The sequence below is a fragment of the Aplysia californica genome, unplaced genomic scaffold, assembly GCF_000002075.1.
Source record: "Aplysia californica isolate F4 #8 unplaced genomic scaffold, AplCal3.0 scaffold00094, whole genome shotgun sequence".
In the NCBI taxonomy this organism is placed as follows: Eukaryota; Metazoa; Mollusca; class Gastropoda; order Aplysiida; family Aplysiidae; genus Aplysia; species Aplysia californica.
Window position 1 is genome coordinate 6,980 of NW_004797364.1, and position 15,764 is coordinate 22,743.

At 41.2% G+C, this 15,764-nt stretch overlaps 1 protein-coding gene across 1 annotated transcript in view; it reads right to left on the reverse strand.

Annotated features, from left to right (window-relative positions):
- Positions 1-6: 6 nt before the first annotated feature.
- The window catches only part of LOC101859920 (germinal-center associated nuclear protein), a 65,090-nt gene continuing 49,332 nt past the window's right edge, over positions 7-15,764 (reverse strand). The window contains exons 24-32 of the mRNA XM_005095029.3: positions 15,471-15,668; positions 13,142-13,393; positions 11,373-11,534; positions 7,698-7,827; positions 5,826-6,024; positions 4,505-4,682; positions 3,371-3,497; positions 1,114-1,239; positions 7-605 (exon numbers count right to left, since the gene is read on the reverse strand). Coding sequence (XP_005095086.1) covers positions 61-605; positions 1,114-1,239; positions 3,371-3,497; positions 4,505-4,682; positions 5,826-6,024; positions 7,698-7,827; positions 11,373-11,534; positions 13,142-13,393; positions 15,471-15,668 — 1,917 coding nt within the window. The 3' untranslated portion in view covers positions 7-60. The remainder of the gene's footprint in view (positions 606-1,113; positions 1,240-3,370; positions 3,498-4,504; positions 4,683-5,825; positions 6,025-7,697; positions 7,828-11,372; positions 11,535-13,141; positions 13,394-15,470; positions 15,669-15,764) is intronic.

The following is a 15,764-nucleotide window of genomic DNA, read 5'->3' on the forward strand; positions in this document are numbered from 1 at the left end:
AGAGAGAGAGAGAGAGAGCAGGGGGAGAGAGAGAGACAGAGACAGAGAGAGACTGTCAGTTCACAGTAAAGGGGTAGGATTCATCAATCTCTGCAGTCTCATCTCAAACAAGCGGTCAGCCCTCCTCTGTTCCTCCACTAAGTCTTGTAGATTTGACACACCCTCCGTCAGAGTGAGCTCATATTTCTCCCCTTTCTCCTCCTCTGTATCAGTAGTATCCTCATCCATCTTCTCTGTGTCTTTTGCACCACTTGACAGCAAACTTCTAGCCTGTGATTTGATATTGGGAGTAAACGCTTCCAGTGACCGTGAGGAGTTGACAAATCCAAATCTTTGTCCTTGAGACAATCCGTGGCCCTTTTCTTGACTCTCGGTGGTAGCCTTGCTGGCATAACGCGCCCTCTGGCCACTCATAGCTCCACTCCCAGGGTCAAATCGGCTCAAACTTTCTTTTGGCAATGGTATGGGGCTGAGAGTGCTGTTCGCGGGGAGAGGCCCCTGTAATAACTTGCTGGACAGAGACTGCTCAAATGTGTCCAGTTTTGCTCGCTCCTGGGCAAAGCGTTCCTTTAGGTCTCTCCATGAAGGAGAAAGCTTTTCAGCATCTGAAGATAAGATTTTCACATGAATTTTGAGCAGGAATACAATGGGGTGGTATGGAAGGGTAATAGGTGAAGGTCAAGAAGAGGAAGCGAAACATGTGTGGCATCGTGGTGAAATCAGGCTTTCATCAAAATAATGGAATCGAGGAAACCAACATTATTCTGCCCGGTGGCGACATAAATAACAGTAGTCTTCCAGTAGAACAACAATGGATTTGCACGTCTCTTGCAGTAACTTAATGACAACCACCCCCATTCTCCTCTCAGAAACATAATTATCTTGATCACAAACACAGCGAATTCTAAACACATTCTTTATGAAGACAGACTATTTCATGTATACACACCCAATAGAAATTTATTCAAAACTTTTTGCCTTTTCCCCAATATTTTCTTTCTCCCTCTGATTCACATGCACTCATATCTTCAACACGGTAGAATTTATCAGAAATATTAAACGAAAGCTCAGAACAGCGAGCAAAAAGCAGTACAAAAGAATGCACAAACTCACCTGTCTGAGGGGAGTGACAATCTTTCCCTGCAGATGATAAAGTGTCTTTCATTTGTGAAGCTTCCAGCAAACTTTGGTCCCTTTTTACAGCAGATTCAACAACTGTTAGTTTAATTTGACCTGCCCCTGCAGATGAAAGAGAAATATAAGAAAAAACATAACTGTGTCCATTCCGAATGTCGTACATGTAGTTCACGAGCAGCTACAACTTTCTTCAACATGTGAGAGTAGAAGTTTTTTCTTTACTCATAACCAAGATACAGGTATTCAGAGATGCCAACCACAGAAAACCGAAATGAGTATTGGGAAATATGAAAATGTGTATTTTCAGGCGAAAATGTGTATTCCCCACGTGCGACCGACCGACCAGAAGGCTAAAACAGCACCTGGACATGGATGGCTGGTGCCTCTATAAATAAATCACTGATGGTCGACCAACCAGTAATAGTAACATGTTCAGGGTGTCCAGCAATATTTCCTGAAAAAAAATTACTAGCTCACCAGCTCGGAAAAGGGAGCACACACGCGTACAATATATACATGTATCCAGTCAACAACATGTCAGTGTTCAATGTTGTACTGGGGTCTTGTTTGACTTAAGTATTTCAGTCTATTATATAATATGTTCCTCTCATTATTACTATATAAAAAATAAATCCTGTTTTGAGGGTTCGGAAGGGTCTAGAACAAGAATTTCGACTATCAAGAACCAGTCTGGGTGTCATGATTCATATTATGAACTGACAGACTAAAATTATTGCTCAAACTCAGAGAAAAGCAATAACTTGAATGGCTCAAGTACTAGTAGACCCATGCACTGTGAGAGTTGTAACAACTGTGGTAGGGCAAGATGCAGTGACACTGAAAATCTGCCAGTCTTGAACAGAAAGCTACAACATACACTGTAGGTATAATTTACTATCACCAATCCAAGTAGGTATAATTTACTATCACCCATCCAATGAAACGCGAACACTTTATTTCAATAACACAGACTTGCAAAGTATGAGGGGTCCCGATTCCGCACATGGCCTGCACCAACGAGCGCTTTGCAGAAAGCTCTAATCAAAATTCTGAAAAGTGCTTCCAAGTTTTTGTCCTCTGTTGCCGTAAACCCCCGATAGTATCTTAAACCAAAAAAAAAATCAATAATCTCCATCCCTATTCCGTAGTCATATACTTCACAAGGCCGTTACTCCCACAAAGACGGTCTTTGCTCACACGATGCCGCATTTATTTGTGATGCGAATGCGCACAGGGTCAGTGACCGGTCACGATGGCGAGCCAGACAATCTAAAAATCGGACGACGCTTGTATTTTCTTTTCTTTTTTTTCCACAAGTGACAGCACAGCGACGAGTCAGAGTATTTATTACATTTTATTTGAACGGCGACATTGTGTTTATACTGCACAACCTGCATGCCACAAATGTTGCGTTATCAGACAACTGCTGGCAAACTTCTCGGTGGTAACGAAAGCGAAAGTAGATCTTGATTTTCCCAATCGAGCCTCGGTGTCACATACGCTTCCGCCTGCCGCCATAGCTGCCTTTTTGAGTGAAAGTGAAACGTACTCTCCAGACGGGGAAAAGATGAGCGAATATAATATCACGATCGCGACCGGCAATACTGACCACATCGGACTTGGATTTCAAATATTCCAGTTCTGCGATACTGATACTATTTTGACAAAAGATGGGACCTGAGTTAATTAAGTTTACTCGCCCATGCTGAATCTCGTAGTTTTCGCATTCCAGGATGCGTATCTTTTCATGAAAAGTCGTATTTGCGTATTTTCGGCCAAAAATCGTACTAAAATACGTAAAATCGTACTGGTTGGCATCTCTGGGTATTAAAAATCCCCCCAAAGCAATTTCCCCCCCCCCCCCCCAAAAAACAACCTTTTTATATTGCCAAAATAAGAAGTTGGTTTGTTGTTGTTTTTTTGGGGGGGTGCATTAGGGATGCGCCTAGCAGAAACAAACAATTTATTTCTAACAAGGCCTCTGTACCACAATGCCCAGTTTCAGTATCCGGCTTTTGACAAGACTGAACTGTAAATCGACAGGTCGACAACAAAGAAAGCTGGACTGACAATAGAGCAAGTATGACAAAAGATGCTACCCTATGCCAGATAGATTAACACCTGCTGGACCATACCAGTCAAGGAATGGTCAATTATATGAGTTATCTGTGATTTTGAGTTTTCCGTGTTTGTGTTAACTGAGCCCAACAGTACATCTGTCCCATGCACTTACGCGCTGTCTCTGTGTCACGCAGAGCGTCCACCCAGGCCACTGGCGCCTCCCAGTCCTCCAGCTCCTCTTCTTTGTAAAAGACCACAGCTTCTTCATACTCTTCCTCCTCCTCTTCATCCTCATCACGCTGGGAACACAGAAAACTTGCTTGAAAACACAGAAATCACAAAATTTTTCTTTCCAAAAGCAATCAGTTCTTCCACATAAAAAGACAAATGTAGAAAAATACACTTTACTAAAAGTTTCAAATTGTATAAAATTTGTAAGAGTTTTTTTTGTTTTTTTTTTAGAGGTGCAATGAAAGCCCGCATCACAAGAAAACTGCCACATTTCACTAGAAACAGATTAGTGCAAGAATAATGCTGAAAAGAAGAAGAAAAAATAGATCTCACACCCACCACCCCTTGAAAACTGCCAATTCTTCTGACAGGGGAAATAGGAGAATTAAATTCTTGTCCGACATCCCATGTTTGTCAAACTAAATAGCTCTCGGAAAAAAATTCACAGAGGAATCTTGCTGGGCCATGACCAAACTCAAAACAAAATAACAGCCATAATGTTGAAGACTACAACCCAAAAAGGCAAAAAACAGCCATATAAAAACAGAGAAAAAAAACTTATTTCCATTTTGAGCAAATGATAAGGTGAAAATGCTACAGCCAGGACTAAATCCTTAACTATCTGTGTAAAGGAAAGAAAAGCACACCAATATGAGTGGATTCCTCTTCCTCCTCTTCACTTATTACCGCCTCATCTCCCCTCTTCTAGCTTGTTGCTAAGAAATCAACTGACCTAAAAGCATACCAGCAGGAGCAACTCCTCCAAGAAGCAAGAAAATACTTGCACATACACATTTAAAGGTCACTTTGGTGTACCTCCTCCCCTTCTTTCTTCCTTCTTTTTACTTTTACAACTGAGCAAAGTGTTATATGGCTTAAAAGACCGGTTTGTGTTTAGTAAAGTGGCATACAAAAAAAAAAAAGACATGAGGATTGACATGCTTGAAAAAAGCCAAAGAGCAGACAGATATTTAGGGCAAAAGTTGAGCATACTGCATGCAAATCTATTTCACCTGCAAACAATGAGAAGAACATCGCAATATGAACCACAGCAGAAAAAGTAACAAAACATTACCTCTACTTCTATCCTGAGATGCCCTGTACGTAGAGAAACCAGTTTGTAATGAATGCAGGCATCAATGAGATCAGTCCACGCCATGTTCACGTACGTCGGCTCGCAGGGTCCATCTTCAGAGGCCAGCCAACAGAACTGGTCAAATGTCTTTTTGGCATAGGTCAGAAGATCAGAGACTCTGTAAGAAAGAATAGTTGAGTTGCTCTAACTTAGAAACGTAGTCTACAACCAGGCCTGGGGGAGCAAAAGTCAAAATGTGCGGCAAAAAGAGGTGGAGAGATAGTAAATTTTCGTTGTTCTAGTAGTATATCAAGTGTTCTTCTTGAGTAAAAGCATCTCAAGGGTATCACAAATAATAATGAGTAATAATTGCGCACATGAAACATTTTTATTTCGTAAATCATAAGCTATTACAAGAGACAGAATAGTATAACCACCTGAGAACGGCAAAGGGGCTGACAAATGAACAAATACTGCTAGGTGATGTTAAAACCTGTCAAAATAACAGCACAAAAACAAAAAAATGTAGTACACAAACAGCTTCACAAACACCATGTACAATGCCTTTTTCCTAACTTGTGCTTGTTGACCTAATCATAATGAGCAGAACAAAAGACAAGTGACATCTCTTCCCTTTCTTGCTTCTGTCTAATAAGGCCTACATATATTTCAGGTTTTAATTTAGAAAGAAAAAAACAACAACACGACAATTAAGATAGATCTACATTTCTTTTTACTTTGCGTTATCAAAAAAAAACTTTTAATAAAAATCACCAATGTGCTTTGAGTTCCAATTTCTTCTTTCATGAATAAATGAGAATTCTGTAAGCAACTTTAAATACATTCAACTGGATCCCCCGGAAACTAAAATGTAATTCAAATTACATAGTCATTACAACAAAAGAGATACACCTTTCACATAATTTGCATTGAAATAGACCACTTATGAAGTCAAAGAAAGCACAGGGGATGAACAATTTTGATAAGGATCTTCAAGTAGAAGCCTCACCACTCAAACTTTATCTCTGACACATACACATAGTCACATGCATTAAATACTTGCCCTAAACAGGATAAATTTGCTGTGAACTAGTATGACACGCATGGCTGCACATCTAAGAAAGGTAAATGCACATACAGCAGGAAATTCGAGATGAGTAATGGCACCATATTTTAAAACATAGCTTAAACAAGTTTTCCACCATCCTCCAAAATGTAAAAGGTAAGAAAAAAAAGTCTGGATCATTCTCTTTAAAAAATTTCTGAAATGTACAGAAAACTGGCATTCATTCCAATGGGAACAATCCAGTAATTCACTCACTGGTGATGCAGGCTGATCTTGGCCGAGCCACTGTCCTTCTTGGTCACCAACGCAACAAAGTTCCAGACATCCTGGCATACGCTTGTCCAGTCCTGTGCTTCCAGGTCTTGGTAGCGGAACACTGGCAGGCGTAATCTCGAGACCAGTTCGTAGAGATCTGACAGGTGCGACTCAGAGTTCCATGAAGACAGAGGTTCTCCTATGACAAAGAAAGGACTAGCTAAAGAAAGGACGAGCAAGAGATGCAGCAGTACAGGTCATGTTTTTGATTTATGGTTTACAGCATGACAACATTTCTCCAGCGACAGATTAGGAGAAAAGGAATCTGTTGTTTTTCTTTTCAGTTCTCAACCTCAAGTTCTTAAAAAGCAAAAATCGTTCCCCTAAAAATAATTTAATGAAAACAAAAATGAACTGCAAAAGAAAATATTGAAAACATTGAGGGAGAATTAAATAAAAAGTATGATAATTTATCTCTTTAACTCACTGAAGACTGGGCCTTTTTCGGGTCCACATGCGTCGAAGACTGGCATTTTGGGGGGTATTTCAACATTTCAAACAACACCCTTCCAAAATACATACAATCACCATTTTTACACACATAATACATCTAATTAGGCCCAGTGTGACACAAAAAAACAGAAAGGCAACATTTTTTATAGTTTTTTAGAAATGATTTTTTGAAAATGTGCTAAAAGTTGTTGCTCGCCAAAACTTTTTGACTAATGTCTTGTGTTTAAAAGAACAAACAACAACACCCCCCCCCCATATTAACATTGTGTGTGTGTCTTTTTATTGTGTTTTGTGTTTCAAAATGAATAAAAAGTCCAAGTCCAAACTCATGAATAGGCAGGTAATCCATATGATAATCCTTATGTATTAGCTGTCTAATCCACTTCAGTGAGAAAAAACAGGGCTCCAGACCAAGTGGAATTTTGCATTTGAAAGCCTAGTCTAGATCTAGAACACTCTCTATTAGAATCAATGCTTTGATGCCCATTTACATTGAAATCAGGACCACCAGGGTCTAAAATATCATAATCAGAATTTTCTGAACTGTCAAAGTCGTCAAACACTAGAAAAATGTTTGCTTTTTGGTGCTGCCAAGTGTGCGCTCTGGTGTTGCTCCTTATTTCCTATCAAATAACTCTCGTCCTGATCTCTTCTTCTTCTTTTTTTGTGTTTGTTACTCTCTTGTAACACCTAATCTTCGGCACTTGTTATACGATCTTATGGTGTTGCAAGTACCATAAAACTCTTACTAAAGCTATACGTGCTGCCAAAGTATTGCGAGAAAAGACATGTCGGAAAAACGCAAGTAGGGCCTCAGTGTGACTAACTTACTTTCGGGTCGATAACTCAATAAGTGTCCTGCCAATTCCAGTGAAACCTCGTAGGAAACGAAACAAAGGTCGACAGCACGTCAAGAGACGGATCATGCAGCGTTTGTGCGCATACTTTACCGAGGAGACAACACGAAACGTGCTCGCAGGGGGTGCTTAAACTGCCTCTCGGGAAAATATTGGGGCTCGCAAATGCTGCGTGAAACATATCCAGTGAGTTAAAGGCTTTCCCACACTTCTGGATATATTTTATGATCAAGGTCAGTTTCCATAGCAATACCAGTATTATTAATCCATTAAAGAGTTGTAGGGTAAAAGTCTAGGGTGGTTGGAACACAATAAAGGTAAAACATGAGTAACAGTAGTAACAAGTAGGAGGTAACTGCATCAGCAGAGCACCAACCAACCACGAGCAGAACAAATCAGTACCAAGCAATCGACCAAGACTAAATAGTAATATACCAACAAGAAGCTAAACAATCAGACCCCACCGCACTATCCACCAATCGTCACCAGCATGAAATGTTACCAAGAGCCAAGGAAGCTGAGCTGTCAAATTCCGGCGAGGGCCATGACAGGTCAGTCAGAGAGCTGGACGCACACACCATGGCTGTGTGTTCTATGACTGTGTTGTACAAGGAAACTAGTACATTTGGAGACTGTGAAGGAAATGAGCAAACACGTTAATTAAAATACCCATTAAAAACAAAACACTAACTAGCATGATGAGAGTAAAGTCTGATGTGAAAGCATTGCTGGGATGGAAAATATAAAATCAAATTGAAATTTCAAAAAGAACAAGTAAAACTTTGAGAATATTTTTTTTAATTAATTAGTCGGAAAACAACTTGAATTGTATGCAACATCTGCCCAAACCCTCTTATTAAAGAACAAAACCCAAAGAACACAAGCACACAAAGTTAGGAAGGCAGTCCGAGATTCAGACAAGTGCACATTCGTTCAATTTGACGATCTATTAGGCTGGATTACAGTGTGCATGACCTCAGTTTAAATCCTAAATGATGCATTCTTAAACTTGGACTATCTGAAACCATTTTGCTATGCTGTACCAAAGATGAGAGTCAAATCAAATGTCCTGTCTCGCAAGTCGTAAAACAAACATGAAAAAGCTACACAACAGATGGAAATAAATCAGAGGTCTAGTACTTATAAGTAACAATATAGAATTGAAAGGGACATTATAAACTCATACCCAGACCTGCCACTCTATGAAATCTAAAAATCAGGATTTTAGAGTTAAAAAATCAGGATCTGGTGAAAAAAATCAGGATCAACGGCAAATCAGACATAAGGGGTACTGGGGAAGGGTTCCCTTTTATGAGGCAAGTATGCAAGAGAAATCTGTTGCAGGAAAAAGTTCACGTTTGGGCCTCTAAATAGAGGGCAAACTGAAAGACAGCATTACTCGAGTCGGAGTTGGATAGACAGAGGGAGCGCAGGTTGCATTAAAGCTGAAACTCTCGTAGTCTTGAAAATAGCTGACACATAACTCTAATCATCCATGCAAAAAGCCTGCGTTTTCATATAGTAACAATGTTTGACTTCTATCGCATATACACTCAAGTGAAAAAAAAAGATCGAGCCAAGGTTTTTCATTTGTTTCTTTAAAAAAAATTATTCCTTTATCCTCAATCAGTACATGTATCACCAGAGCTGGTAGTAACGGAGTACAAGTACTCCGGTACTTGTACTTACGTTACAATTTTCGGTACTTTTACTGTACCCCGGTACATTTTTTAAACCAGTACTTTTACTGTACTCCGATACTTTTTATAAAAGTACTTTTGAGTACTTTTTAAGTACATTTTGAGTACTTTGGTAGCTTAATGAAAGGGTAAGTGCAGGCATTTCTGATCACAATTTACGGAACAAAAACCCGATCAACCGCCAAGAGTTAAAAGTTGAGATCAAAGAACGGCCCGTCGCCTCAAAGATCAGCCACTATCGTGAATGTGATCACAAGCGTTGTAAAACTTCTTGAAACGGTACAGTGTTTGCTCCAGACGGGATCACACCAAGATGTGAACTGACCGATGCGTTTCTTTTCCCCAAACATCGCACTCGCATCTGACCTCACCACCTAAACTTACATCACTCCCTGGGTGGGTAGGGCCTACAAGTTCGCTCCAGGCGGGATCACATCAAACTGTGAACTCTTCCCTGACCATTGAAAGCAGTTTTTCCCGAATTTGCGAGACAACCTGAATTTTAATTAGTGTGGTCACATCGTAATGGTGCGTAACGACAAAGGAGGTTGGGGGGGGGGGGGGGGGGGGGGGGGGACTCAATCAGAGATGGAAAGCTAACATTGTTGGACAGGTAAAGGGGAGGGGCAACTGTATAAACGTAGATAAAGATCTCAAGACTCACGATAGGCTAATGAGTGTGTATATATATAATATTATTTATGGCATGCCTCATGCCACTGTGATTGGTAATCAAGGTTGACCACTCTTTGCTTGCCATATGTCATAAATCCACCCAGGGGTCACGTCAGTTCATGGGTCACTGTAGATTCTTCTTTGGCTAAGATCCCATATTTTCCTTGCTTCCGAGCACTGGGATCTTAGGCGGAGACTACTGCAGCAGAGAACCTTTGGTTACACTACACTTACTAGACTCTAGGAAACTATTATTGTATTTTGGTTTGCCGTTGGCGCCGTGGACTACACAGTGTGACCAAAATCTGTCAGACCACTATAATCAATTGAAACTGAAACTGTGTTCTCAATGTGTATGTAACAATTTTTAGGCTGCCTAAATTTCTTTTAAACTTTTTTTGGGTGGTTTTTGCTTAAGGCTACATTGATTCCTTGAGGATTTGTTAATGAAGAATTCAATGCACTTTTCCATTTCTATGCGGGCCATTTTCATCAATTTTATGTTTTCTTAAGAGCAACTTTGTATCTACATTTTTCAATTTGGATACTCTTTCTGTAGAACTTTCCAACCTCTAGGACTGACTTACATTTGATCACATTGTCTTGCTCAAACAAGTTCTATTCATAATAGCACTTACCCACTAGTTGCGTCTGTTCGTTTGGGTTGTTTTTTGTTCAACTTCACGGACCATTTCCACCGTTCAGTGCGTACATTGTATATTCAAATGCTTTGTATACTGTTTACTTTTTTAGTAATAAATAACCTAATTTGTCAAATATACTGGATAAGTTATAAAATATGATGTTTTGCATAAGCGCTGAAGTGTTTTAGCATATTAGCAGAAAGTACTCAAAATGTACTCGTAAGTACTTTTTTAAAAAGTACTTGTACTCAAGTACATTTTATAGGAAAGTACTTTTACTGTACTTAAGTACATTTTTTAGATTGTACTTAAATTTGTACTTAAGTACTTTTTAAAAAGTACTTTAACAGCTCTGTGTATCACGGCACGCACTTTAAGCCCAAGTGTCAAAACGTTACCCCCCCCCCCCCCCCCGGTCATCCACACTGGTTAAGTCCCGAAAAACACCTCGACCAATGCCACCGGTATGAATGAACTTTGTTGACCCTGACAGCCGACGGTCCCCGACACACGCGCTACTCACACGTTCGAGGTCATGTCACGTGATGCGAATGAGCGTTTGAAAGCTCCTCTGACAGGTCTTGATGATGGGCCCGGCTAACCAGAACTCAGACGAAGCTTGCTTTTAAAGCAACGGCAGAACAACGGTTGATTTTAGTGGAAATAACGTTCGTGAGTCAACAACTAGATTCGGCATTAGAAAGTAGCGTTCCAAGTTCCTGCCGATAAAAAATCCAACCAGTGCTTCCAACCAAAAGAGATTGCAGAACTTTTAATATTTTTTTCTAAGAATCGGTCGCAACAGACGCAATGACAAAAAATCAGGATACTGGCGATCGAAATCGGGAAAATTGGGATGCTTGAGATTTGGGGCAAAAAATCGGGATAAGTGGCAGGTCTGCATACCACAATTAGATCGGAGATCTAGTACTTATAAGTAACAATACAGAATTGAAATGGAGATTATTAACTTATACCACAATTACATTGGAGATCTAGTACTTGTAAGTAACGATGCAAAATTGAAAGGGACATTATAAATTTATACCACAATTAAATTGGAGGTATAGTACTTATAAGTAACAATACAGCATTGAAAGGGACATTATAAACTCCTACCACACAGCACCAAAGACATGCAATCCATCCACAGTTTACCTGGTGCAGCTGTTGGTGCCTGTGGCGTGTGCGCAGATCCTGGTACACGGGGGCCTTGTACATCTCCACCACAGTGTCTTCCACAAAGTCCGAGACGGGCTTCACCCTCAGCCGCGCTGGAGTCGGGATGTGACTGGCTGTGAAGCGCAGGCAGTTGCTCAGCTGAAGAAAAAGATTGGTGGAGGTGAATGTCACAGCTAGTCAGAAAAGTCAGACCACTAAATGTTATATTTTGTCAGGAGAAGATACAGACAAAGCAAAGTTTAAGAAAAATAAAAGAAGGTTCAGTCAAAAGTGTCAAAGGTGGCCACCCATTGTTGAGGAGAAAAGTGGCTGTGTTAGTCAGGTGGCCATTTTACAAAGTATAATTTTAATGAAACAAATATGGTACCAGAAACTAAGTTTTCAAAGTAGCTGTATGCCAAATGTACCTGTTCCATTTGAAAGGCCTATATCCACTGAGCATTTTGGTACCATTCTTTAACCTCTCAGTCAATTTTAAAGAAAATGGTAGTTGTCTAAAATTTAATCAAATTTGTCAAAGTCAGTAACTGGCTCCAACCCCATGTTTGACAGATAATAAAAGAGTACCAAGTGCACTAAACATCTCCATATTAACAGAGTACAATCACTATAACAAATATATGGAGCCTAATTTTTTTCAAGACTGTGAGATCATTACAAATCAGTATTTTATCGCCTCAAGCACGATGATCTGTCATTATTTCGACAAAAACACCAAGCGTTGACCCAGTCGGCGCCGCACTGGCCCCCGCGGTGAGTGAGTCGGCTCTATACTGTAGTGTACTCCGCGTGCGGGGTCACATGTTTTGTGAGTCCCGCGGAAGGATTGATGAAAAAATTATTCCACGCAAATTACTTTATTCTAATAGAAAATGAACTAATCTTTTAATTGATACCTATTTTGAGCCGGTATTTTACATATTTAGTGTAAAAAATGATCTTTTGAAATTATGACGATATTTTTAAAGGCTTTCTATGTAAACGGCGAAGGCCAAAAATATACCACAGGAAAGCCCATTGAGAGCTCTACAGTTCTCCGCCAATGAAAAGACGGTATTTAATGATCCCTCGTTCCGCAAAGCATTTGAATGCACACGTGTCAATTTTTTAACCGGGCCAACCACGCATTCCGACCGTGAGGGGCTTCGCTTTCCTCGGCGATTCTCCACCTCCTAATAATCGGACATATAAACAACTTACACCATTGTAAAGAGGAAAAGCTGAACTTTTACAAGGTGTATGGCATTTGGTGTTTTATAGCGAAAGAGCAAAGAAACAGCGATCGGAAATACCCCAATTTCACCGATACCACACGGTCTGAAGGCCGCGAGTGCCCGCGAGGCTGTGTTTATGCTACCTAATGCAAGAGAGGAAATGGAAAGTGGCCATATGTACAGGTAATTGTCTAAGACAGGTGGCCATTAGAGCAGGTTTGACTGTACACTATGTTTATTTTCAGTTTTGGTAGGAATTAATTTTTATTTTTACCAGGTGGCGGCCAAAGCCTACTCTTCATCGATTTCACAGCCTCAATGCAACAACCAAAGGTTCTTAAAGGTAGGACACTATATTCGATGTCCAACTAGTACATGATTTCACATATGCTGGGCTCCTTCCTGCATGCAGAAATTCACCCTATACTACGTGCACAACCATCAAATATGGGAGGTTCTTTGAGTCAAAGCATACCCCCCTCCCAACCATTGTGTTATAGGTATGTATATGCGATACTTTTTCATCCATACCTGCTCAGTCCACTCATTGTAACAATCGGCAGGCTGCCGACCTTGACCCACGTAAGGCTGTGCCAGATGGACAGCACTGACCCGCTGACCTTGACCCAGTCCTTCTAGATCCAGGTGCTGGCTGACCTCGCTGACTGCAACAGTAACCCGTGCTGACCGTCGGGGCAGGATAATCACCAGGGGGACGGCGGGCACCTTAGGCTTTTGTTTCAGAACCTGATGTAGCCGCCGCTTGTCTTGTTGCCAGAGATTCTGTGAACGACCACAAACATGTACACTTCTGAAGCCTTTGTTTGGTCGTTTGTTTTCTTAGTAAAGAGAAGCTCATGGACACAATAACAAAAGTCGAGCAAGAAGGAAAATGTAAGACATACACACAGAAAAACTTCTTTTCATACGAGTGTTAGAGCACTTCTAACACAACTAGGTCAAATAAGTGCCGAAGATATGTTTTGTTTTAGTAAGGTTTTTACAGCGCTCGCATAAGGTCATATGAGTGCTAAAGTGCGGATGTCAACAGAGAAGTCCAAATGGAGAATCAGGCTTACTCTGCTCACCTCTCTAGCCTCAACAGCACAAAGTCTGCTTCGACTACCAAGGCACCCCGGAAATAGCAGTTCATAAGAGAGAGACAAACATACAAAAGAAGTAGAGGAAAAATGAAATAGTAAGGATTAGGAAAGAAAAAGCAGCAGTTCCTTGTAAGCAGTTCAGGCACAGTTATGAGCATTACATAGATCTATCAGTAGGGTTGGGGCGAGCGGACGGACGGGTTCGTTACTCGCGGACTCAGTCAGAGCGAACGGGTAATGGACGGCCATGAGAGCCAACTGCGAACCTCAAGACAGTTCGTTTTTTGGGTCCGCTCCACAATTTGACTCTCTCAGCGAGCGGACTACAGACCTCAAGCCTCAAGTCAGTTCGTTTTTTGGGTCTGCTCCACAATTGTATTCACTGGGCGGGCGGGCGAACGGACCAACTCTAGCAGACGAGATACTCGACGCGAGATTAGACCCGTCGTCTATTGTTTGTTAATTAGGCCTGATGTTTCAAACCACTAGCGGTGCCACAGGGAGTGAGAGAGGCTGGTGACGTAGTACTATGTGTGTAACCTTTCACCTTGTGCGTGGGGCACACCACTGTGTACGTTCCAATTATCTCAAAGGCCGGGGAGGGGGGAGGGGGCGCGGAAATTTCCACCAAGAGCCATGAACGCCGAGCTACAATGTGAGACAGGAGGGTGATTTTTTAATTTTTGTTTTTGCTTTTTGGGGGGGCGGGGGGTGTAAGTTGTAGACAATGGAAGGAGTCGTTTCTGTCCGCCCGCCCGCTCGAATACATGGAGTCTCTCGGTCCGCCCGTCCGCTGGCTCGCTAAACGAACTGTTGTCTCTGTCCGATGTGTAGCGAGTAGCGAACTACTTTTCACAAACGGACGGTTCGTTACCCGTCCGCTCGTTTGCGGGTAATGCCAGCGGGTAGTTCGTTACCCGCGGACGTTAATTTTGCGAGCCCGACCCAACCCTATCTATCAGCCCATTTAAAATTCTACTGAGCATAAGAACATGTTAATGTCCCCCCTTTAGGAATGGCCTAAAGACCCTTTAGTCAGTAGCACTGCCCTGCGGGGTGTTAAAGCCTTTGTTTGGTTGTTTTAGTAAAGAAAAGCTCATGGACACAATAGTTTAGCAAGAAGGAAAAAGCAAGACAAACAGACAGAAACTTTTTTTCATACGAGTTTTCAAGCACTTGTAACACAACTGGGTCAAATAAGAGCTGAAGACTAGAGGTGTTACAAGAGAATAACAAACACACAAAAAAAAAGGAGAGACAAGGACGATAGATGTTTAATAGGAAAGAAGGAGCAAAGCACACCACAGCATCCACCAACCACCCACAGACAGTAAGAAACAAAAAAGGGCAAGACAAACATGACCTTTTAGTGGCATCCTCCACCCACCCACTTTCTAAATCCTGACCAGTTCAACCACTACATTCCCTGAAATCTGAGAAAACTTGAAGGCATAATTATCTAGAGCCACAAAATAATAATAATGAATAATAGTGGATTGCATTTATATAGCACATATCCACTTATGCAATGCTCTACACGCTTAACATGAAACATATTATGGAATTAGAAATCAATTTTAAAGGCACACAGTATTACATACGTGCGCACACACATATTCACGCACGCACGCACCCACACACACATACATACATACATACGCACAAACAAACTCACCACGATCTACAGCTTGGACTGTCTAATCGAAATATGATGAAAATAAAATGGGTGTCAAATGTAAAAAGACACATATTCTCACCTGATCCTCCATTAGCTGCTCCACAGGTGAAGTAACAAAAAGAACACCCGTGCAGCCCTTCAACACGCCTTCCTTCAGCACCTTCAGTTCATGAGTGTCATTCCAGTGTCCATGGAAGCAGCGCACACAAAGCCGCAGAGTTGGACCTCGAGCCCTCTGGGCCCCCAACTGGCAGTGATAAAGACTCAACACCTCTCCCTGTGGATAATTCAAATTAATAAGAGGTTAAAGTATGATCTCTCCCCCAACCCCAAACTCTCCAAATGAAATGTGCTTGAATTAAGGTGCAGATTT